Source organism: Otolemur garnettii, unplaced genomic scaffold (genome assembly GCF_000181295.1).
Source record: "Otolemur garnettii isolate 467f Iridium unplaced genomic scaffold, OtoGar3 scaffold00111, whole genome shotgun sequence".
NCBI lineage: Eukaryota > Metazoa > Chordata > Mammalia > Primates > Galagidae > Otolemur > Otolemur garnettii.
This window is the reverse complement of record NW_003852506.1, coordinates 2,276,406-2,285,691: the sequence shown is the minus strand read 5'-3', so window position 1 is coordinate 2,285,691 and position 9,286 is coordinate 2,276,406. Positions and strand designations below refer to the sequence as shown.

Sequence of the window (9,286 nt, the reverse complement as noted above, 5' to 3'; positions counted from 1 at the left end):
CCATGGCATCACAGCTCACAGTAACCTCCAACTCCTGGGCTCAAGCGAGTCTCCTACCTCAGCCTCCCAAGTAGCTGGGACCATAGGTGCCCGCCACAATGCCCAGCTATTTTTTGGTTGCAGCCGTCATTGTTGTTTTGGTGGGCCTGGGCTGGGTTTGAACCCGCCACCTTCGGTGTATGTGGCTGGCGCCTTAGCCACTTGAGCCACAGTCGCGGAGCCGATCTTAAAGTTTTTTTTTTTTTTTTTTTTTGAGACAGAGCCTCAAGCTGTCCCCCTGGGTAGGGTGCCGTGGCATTACACCTCACAGCAACCTCCAACTCCTGGGCTCAAGGGAGTCTCCTGCCTCCGCCTCCCAAGTAGCTGGGACCACAGGCGCCCGCCACAACGCCCGGCCATCTTTTGGTTGCAGCCCTCATTGTTGTTTTTGGCGGGTCCGGGCTGGGGATTCAAACCCCCTACCTTAGGTGTACGTGGCTGGCGCCTTAGCTGGTTGAGCTATAGGCGCTGAGCCAGATCTTAAAGTTTTTTAAGGATTAAATGAGTTTTTCAAAATGTAGCACAACACTCATAAGTACATGTTAATTATTATATGGTTCATCATATTAGAAAACCAAGTGTTCTTTAATAACATTTAATTAGTGAATTTTTTGTGTTTGATCATTCAGACTCTTATGAAGTATAGGAACATAATATTTCTTTTCTTTCTTTTTTTTTTTTCTGAGACAAGAGTTTCACTCTGTTGCCCCAGGATAGAGTTTCTTGGTGTCCTAGCCAAGAGCAACTTCAAACTCTTGGGCTCAAGCAATCTTCTTGCCTCAGCCTCCTAAGTAGCTGAGACTACAGGTGTGTGCCACCACAGCTGGCTAATTTTTCTGTTTTTAGTAGAGATAGGGGTCTTAATCTTGCTTAGGCTGGTTTGAGCTCAAGCATTGGCTTCCCAGGAGTGCAGGGGCCAAGCCACCTCACCTGGCCAGCAGCAAAATTGATGTGTTTTCATTTGCTAAAATAAATTTGGATGGTTGTAGAAATTGCAAATGTTTCCAAAAGTAATAAAAATGAGTAGGTGAATGACATGTTCTTATCTGTTAAGATTCTTTTGGCCTCATGAACTGAAAATGTATTACCTGCCCATCCACCCTTTTAGTGTTTTAGTGAGGTTTCTTGAACACCAGAAATTTCTTAATGCAAAGATTTTTGATAATTTGGTAAAATTTATATATTTTTCTTTTAAAACTTTATAGCATTTTAGTAACCTGAACAGAAGTTACAAGTTACCCTTTTTACTTTGTGCCTGTTAGCTAACTTTTGTGTTTCTTGATAACTTTAGATGATGATAGTGATTTTCTCACAGGTGTGGCTTTATTGTGGCCATGATTTCTACCATAATGTTAGTAATAAATTTTGCTTTGGATTTGTAATTGAGTTCTTATTTTTTTCTTGCCTGCGAGAAATAACAGCGTATAGGTAACCAAAAGCCTCAAGTCAGATTTCTGAATTTATTTAATTTTAAAAAGGATGTATTTAGAAACCTGTTTTAAAGACTTATCTTTTATAGTTCTGAAAACTTTTAAGCAATTATGTAAAGATGAAAATATTCTGAGTATAAGTAATGTTAAGGAAGCATTGTTAGTAGCAAATATTTAAAATAGGAAAAGGGTGAAATGTCTGGAAGGTACAGTACAATACATGATTATCTTAATTGAGTTATTAATAGTAATTTGTTGATTTATTGTGTGGTGTGATAAGATATTAATGAAGTTTGATAACTTTTCATGTTAAGTGGAAGGAATGAAGGCCAGCTGAATGGCGAAACAAATACACCCATTGAAGGAAACCAAGCGGGTGATGCAGCTGCCTCTGCCAGGAGCCTGCCAAATGAAGAAATAGTACAGAAGATAGAGGAAGTACTTTCTGGGGTCTTAGATACTGAACTACGATGTAAGCCAGGTAAGTTGGAAATAATGAGTTGTCTCAAAGCTTTATGACTTTTCTTTAAATTTGAAGATTGATAATTATTTTTTGATTGACGTGTATTTCAGTAAATCTAAAATTTCAGTAAATTTAAGTTTTTGTTCAATGATTCACTGAAGACTGTCTTGTTTAAATTCTGCTTCAAAAATAGAGGGTGTCCCAAAAGTCACCATACATAAGGAAAATGGGACAGTTTTCTCATTCAGGGATGACTTTTGGGACATCTTGTCTAATTGTACTGAAATAGGAACAGTGATGTACTTGTTTACTCTGTTGGTAAACTATAACTTTTATCTTTATTTGATTTTGTTTTGATTCAGTTTCTCACTATCAGGAATTTGAATGTGACTTTTCATCAGACAACTGTGTTAATGTCAGTTTTGGAAGGTATATTAGCCTGGACCATATCTAGTGATTTTAAAAACATACCCTGAGAGGTTTTAGTTTAAAGCCCAAGCCTAGAGGTTGTCTTGTTTTTTCATTCATCCCCACTTAAAAGCGTAATGAATGGAGGAGAATTGTTGCTTGCATATTTAATTTTTTTGGAATTAAATGCTTGATGTTGAGAAATGAAGTATTTATGATTAGTTACAGAGATAATAGTTACTATCTTCACTTAGTATTGGAATTAGATTTGTGTTTTCTTTCATTCATAGAGTGATTTAAAAAGCACAGAACAATCTAATGTTTTCTTCATTGAAGTTTAACGTAGCTAAATTTGTTACTATGAAACAAAATAATAGAAATTTATTAGTTTTGTTTTGGAATGTGTCTGGTGGTGTGTTGGTTTATTTTTTCCATAATTTTAATGGCTGAGATTTCTGATCAGTTTTTTCTAGGATTCCTAAGATTTATATAATTTGATGTTGGCATTAGAGAAAATTCTGTCTGCTTGTAAAGGGGAATATAAACTATTTTTTTAGGAAATGCATTTGGAAATGTTACTAAGTTACATGTAAGAATTTCCTCCCCCAAATCATTTTGTTGTTTTATAAAGAGAAACATTTTAGAAATTATTTCTTAGTAGGTTTAGAGTAGGTATGATAAGATAAAACTTGAAGTCTTTATTGATGCTTTTTGTTGTTCAGCTATATTATATGCTTTTATACTACCTAAAAGCTGTTCACTAGCCTTTGCTAAAAGCTTACTATGTATTAGGCATTGTTTGATAGATTTTTCATTTTTTAACTCATTTCATCTTCTGAGTCTGGAAGGTAAAGTGTGTCAGTAATTTGGCTAAGGCTGTTCATCTAGTAAGTGGTGGATCTAAACGCAGGCAGTTCTGTTCCAGAGCCAGTGTCATGTTTCTTTCTATTTAAAGGGTTTAATACAGGAATCGCAAAAATTATTTAATGTATTTTTAATAGAAATTGTGACAACTAACAATGTGAGATATGTTGATTAATAATGTAGTTTAAAGTTGGTTTGCTGCAATTTCAGAGCTGGAGGAAATCATTTTAATAAAATTAGGTAAAATATATCTTAATATAATTATTAATAAGTTTTGGTGGTAAACCGTATTTTTAACCTAGGCTTTAGCTATAGAAAGACATATTGGAAAAGTGGCAACCTTCCGTTTAAATGGATTGTGAAAAATAGTTTATTAGTAGTTTATTTGTAGTTTATGTAGTTTATTTGGTAACTTTTCATTTAACAAGAGGTATTATACTATGTTGTGTTAACATAAAATGTAAGTAAAAGTTTATATGTTATGTAAATCTCCTTTGGAGACTGACAATTAATTTGTTACTTTCAGACATGAAAGAGGCCTCCAGAAAAAGTAGATGTGTATCTGTACAAACAGATCCTACTGATGAAATTCCCACCAAAAAGTCAAAGAAGCATAAAAAGCACAAAAACAAAAAGAAGAAAAAGAAGAAAGAAAAGGAAAAAAAGTATAAAAGACAGCCAGAAGAATCTGAGTCAAAGCTGAAATCTCATCATGATGGGAACATAGATTTAGAGTCTGATTCCTTTTTAAAGGTTGATTCTGAATCTCCAGCGATGGCACTGGAGCATCCTATGAGACCATTTGTCCCATCTGAGACTAGTGAATCCCCTGCAGTTGTGCTAGAACCACCTGTAGTATCAATGCAGGTATCAGAGCCACAGATCTTAGAAACTCTGAAGTCAGCTGCAAAAACTACAGAACTGTCAGTTGCATCTACATCAGTAATCTCAGAGCAGTCTGTGACAGTAATGCTGGAACCATCCGTGACAAAGATCCTGGATTCCTCTGCAACAGCACCAGTGTCTACTACAACAGTGGTGCTTAAGTCATCTGAGCCAGTTGTAACAATGTCGGAGTATCAAATGAAGTCTGTGCTGAAATCTTTGGAGAGCACATCTCCAGAGCCATCAAAGATCATGTTGGTAGAGCCCCCAGTAGCTAAACTATTAGAGCCATCAGAAACCCTTGTGGTATCATCAGAGACACCTACTGAGGTGTACCCTGAACCAAGCACATCAACAACAATGGATTTTCCAGAGTCATCTGCAACTGAAGCGCAAAGATTGCCAGAGCAGCCTGTAGAAGTACCACCGGAGATTGCAGATTCATCTAAGACAAGACCACAGGAGTTGCTGGAGCTACCTAAGACCACAGCGTTGGAGCTGCCGGAGTCGTCGGTGGCCTCAGCGATGGAGTTGCCGGGGCCACCTGCGACCTCCATGCTGGAGTTGCAGGGGCCCTCTGTGACTCCAGTACTGGAGTTACCTGGGCCCTCTGCTACTCCGGTGTCCGAGTTGCCAGGGCCCCTTTCTACCCCAGTGCCTGAGTTGCCAGGGCCCCCGGCCACAGCAGTGCCTGAGTTGCTGGGGCCCTCTGTGACACCAGTGCAACAGTTGTCACAGGAATTGCCAGGGCTTCCAGCACCATCTATGGGGTTGGAGCCACCACAGGAGGTGCCAGAGCCACCTGTGATGGCACAGGAGTTGCCAGGGCTGCCTATGGTGACAGCAACAGTAGAGTTGCCAGAGCAGCCTGCGGTAACAGTAGCAATGGAGTTGACCGAACAACCTGTGACGACGACAGAGCTGGAGCAGCCTGTGGGGATGACAACGGTGGAACATCCTGGGCATCCTGAGGTGACAACGGCAACGGAGTTGCTGGGGCAGCCTGAGGCAACGATGGTGCTGGAGTTGCCAGGACAGCCAGTGGCAACAACAGCGCTGGAGTTGCCGGGGCAGCCTTCGGTGACTGGGGTGCCAGAGTTGCCAGGGCTGCCTTCGGCAACTAGGGCACTAGAGTTGTCAGGGCAGCCTGTGGCAACTGGGGCACTGGAGTTGCCTGGGCAGCTCATGGCAACTGGGGCACTGGAGTTCTCGGGGCAGTCTGGGGCAGCTGGAGCACTGGAGCTTTTGGGGCAGCCTCTGGCAACAGGGGTGCTAGAGTTGCCTGGGCAGCCTGGGGCGCCAGAGTTGCCTGGGCAACCTGTGGCAACTGTGGCGCTGGAGATCTCTGTTCAGTCTGTGGTGACAACATCGGAGCTGTCAACGATGACCGTGTCGCAGTCCCTGGAGGTGCCCTCGACGACAGCGCTGGAATCCTATAATACGGTAGCACAGGAGCTGCCTACTACATTAGTGGGGGAGACTTCTGTAACAGTAGGAGTGGATCCCTTGATGGCCCAAGAGTCCCATATGTTAGCTTCTAACACCATGGAGACCCATATGTTAGCATCCAACACTTTGGACTCCCAAATGCTAGCCTCCAACACCATGGACTCCCAGATGCTAGCGTCCAACACCATGGACTCCCAGATGTTAGCCTCTAGCACCATGGACTCCCAGATGTTAGCTACCAGCTCCATGGACTCCCAGATGTTAGCAACCAGTTCCATGGACTCCCAGATGTTAGCAACTAGCACTATGGACTCCCAGATGTTAGCAACCAGTTCCATGGACTCCCAGATGTTAGCGACCAGCTCCATGGATTCCCAGATGTTAGCTACCAGCTCCATGGATTCCCAGATGTTAGCAACCAGCTCCATGGACTCCCAGATGCTAGCAACCAGCACCATGGACTCCCAGATGTTAGCAAGCAGCACCATGGACTCCCAGATGTTAGCAAGTAGCTCTATGGATTCCCAGATGTTAGCATCTGGCACTATGGACTCTCAAATGTTAGCTTCTGGCACCATGGATGCTCAGATGTTAGCGTCTGGTACAATGGATGCCCAGATGTTAGCATCTAGTACCCAAGATTCTATGTTGGGTTCAAAATCTCCTGATCCCTATAGGTTAGCTCAGGATCCTTACAGGTTAGCTCAGGATCCTTATAGGTTGGGTCATGACCCCTATAGATTAGGTCATGATGCCTATAGGTTAGGACAGGACCCTTACAGATTAGGCCATGATCCCTACAGACTAACTCCTGATCCCTATAGGATGTCACCTAGACCCTATAGGATAGCACCTAGGTCCTATAGAATAGCACCCAGGCCATACAGGTTAGCACCTAGACCCCTGATGTTAGCATCTAGACGTTCTATGATGATGTCCTATGCTGCAGAACGTTCCATGATGTCATCTTATGAACGCTCTATGATGTCTTATGAGCGGTCTATGATGTCCCCTATGGCTGAGCGCTCTATGATGTCAGCTTATGAGCGCTCTATGATGTCAGCCTACGAGCGGTCTATGATGTCCCCTATGGCCGAGCGTTCTATGATGTCAGCCTATGAGCGCTCCATGATGTCAGCTTATGAGCGCTCCATGATGTCCCCAATGGCTGATCGATCTATGATGTCCATGGGTGCTGACCGGTCTATGATGTCGTCATACTCTGCTGCTGACCGGTCTATGATGTCATCGTACTCTGCAGCTGACCGATCTATGATGTCATCTTATACTGCTGATCGTTCAATGATGTCTATGGCTGGTGATTACACTGATTCTTACACTGATACATACACAGAGGCATATATGGTGCCACCTTTGCCTCCTGAAGAGCCCCCAACAATGCCACCATTGCCACCTGAGGAGCCACCAATGACACCACCGTTGCCTCCTGAGGAGCCACCAGAGGGTCCAGCATTACCCACTGAGCAATCGGCATTAACAGCTGAAAATACCTGGCCTACAGAGGTGCCATCATTACCTCCTGAAGAATCTGTATCACAGCCTGAACCTCCTGTGAGTCAAAGTGAGATTTCAGAGTCTTCAGCCTTGCCTGCTAATTATTCAGTGTCAGCAACAGATCCCTCAGTGTTAGCATCAGAGGCTGCCGTGACTGTTCCAGAACCATTGCTAGACCCAGAATCTTCAGTTACATCAACACCTGTAGAGTCTACAGTAATAGCAGCAGAACATGAAATTATTCCAGAGAGACCAATGACTTGTGTGGTGTCTGAAACTCCCATAATGTCAGCTGAACCATCTATGTTAACATCAGAGCCTCCTCTTACATCAGAGACAGCAGAAACATTTGATTCCATGAGAGCCTCAGGACATGTTGCTTCAGAGGTGTCTATGTCCTTGCTAGAGCCAGCAGTAACCATTCCAGAAGCAGCAGAGAGCAGCATTTTGGAGTCATCAGCTATGGCTGTCCCAGAGTCTCCAGCCATGGTTGTCCCAGAGCCACCCTCTGCTTTGGCCTTCCCAGAGCCCCCTGCTGTGGCCATCCCTGAGGCCACAGTCATGGCCGTCCCAGAGCCTCCAGTTGTGGCTGAGCCAGAGCATGTTACCATTCCTGTGCCAGTTGTTCCTGCCCTGGAGCCTACTGTCCCTATCCTGGAACCAGTGGTGTCAGCCCTCCAACCCGCTATTATTATTTCAGAACCACCTGTTTCTACCCAGGAATCCTCTGTGACAATTTCAGAGTCTGCTGTGAATGTCTCAGAGCAGACTCAGGTAATATCAACTGAAATGGTTATAGAGTCTGCACCACTGATACTGGAGTCTAGTGCTATGTCCTCAGCACATGTTATGAAAGGAATGAATCTGTTACCTGATGATCAAAATCTTGATCCAGAGGTAGGTATGCAGGAGATGCCATTGCATTCAGGTGATGAGCCTCATGAAGGATACCAGAAAAGTGACTATTATGAAAGTGAACATGGAATAAATACAGATGTTAATATAAATGATCATTTAATTGCTAAAGAAATGGAACATAATACAGTGTTTGCTGTTAGCACTGGTCCTGTTGGTGAAATTGGTGAAGAGAAAATTTTGCCTACGGATGAGACTAAACAATGCCCAGTATTGGATACCTACTCTGGTGTCAGTGAAGCTGATGCAGGAGAAACTCTATCTTCTACTGACCCTCTTGCTCTGGAACTTGATGCAGTGGGAACTAGTAAAGGTATTGAATTTATCACAGCATCTACTCTCAGTTCAGTTAATAAATATGATGTTGAAGTATCTTTAGCTACTCAAGATAGTGAACATGACATGGTAATTTCAAACAGTCCCAGCGGTGGCAGTGAAGCTGACATAGAAGGACCTTTGCCAGCTAAAGACATTCATCTTGATTTACCATCAAGTAATAACCTTGTTAGTGCAGAAGAACCATTACCTGTAAAAGAGAGTGACCAGACATCAGCAGTTGCTCTCAGCCCTAAAGAAACTAGTGGAGTTGAAAAAGAGGCACCTTTCCCTCCTATAGAGATAGCTGATTCAGGATTATCTGCAAACATTGAGGCTATAAATGAAGCAGATTTAGTGAGACCATTACTTCCTAAGGACATGGAACGTCTTACAAGCCTTAGAGCTGGTATTGAAGGACCCTTACTTGCAAGTGAAGTTGAACGTGACAAATCTGCTGCCAGTCCAGTTATAATTAGTTTACCAGAAAGAGCTTCAGAATCTTCTTCAGAGGAAAAAGATGATTATGAAATTTTTGTAAAAGTTAAGGACACACATGAAAAAAGCAAGAAAAATAAGAACCGTGACAAAGGTGAGAAAGAGAAGAAAAGAGACTCTTCATTAAGATCTCGAAGTAAGAGGTCCAAGTCTTCTGAACACAAATCACGGAAGCGAACCAGTGAATCTCGTTCTAGAGCAAGGAAGAGATCATCTAAGTCCAAGTCTCATCGCTCTCAAACAAGATCACGGTCACGGTCGAGACGGAGGAGGAGGAGCAGCAGATCAAGATCAAAGTCTAGAGGAAGACGATCTGTATCAAAAGAGAAGCGCAAAAGATCTCCAAAGCACAGGTCCAAGTCTAGGGAAAGAAAAAGGAAAAGATCAAGCTCCAGGGATAACCGGAAAACAGTTAGAGCTCGGAGTCGCACCCCAAGTCGTCGGAGTCGGAGTCACACTCCAAGTCGGCGAAGAAGGTCTAGATCTGTGGGTAGAAGAAGGAGTT

At 43.0% G+C, this 9,286-nt stretch overlaps 1 protein-coding gene across 6 annotated transcripts in view; it reads left to right on the top strand.

Moving 5' to 3' along the window:
* SON (SON DNA binding protein) overlaps positions 1–9,286 on the top strand; it is a 33,017-nt gene that overhangs the window by 2,480 nt on the left and 21,251 nt on the right. For all 6 annotated transcript variants that reach the window (XR_002775077.1, XR_002775076.1, XM_023517464.1 and 3 more), the window contains exons 2-3: positions 1,784–1,950; positions 3,731–9,286. The exon at positions 3,731–9,286 is cut by the window's right edge and continues 309 nt beyond it. Coding sequence is in view for 4 of the 6 variants with exons in the window: in XM_023517464.1 (XP_023373232.1) it covers positions 1,784–1,950; positions 3,731–9,286 (5,723 nt within the window). In the remaining 2 variants the exon portion in view is untranslated. The remainder of the gene's footprint in view (positions 1–1,783; positions 1,951–3,730) is intronic.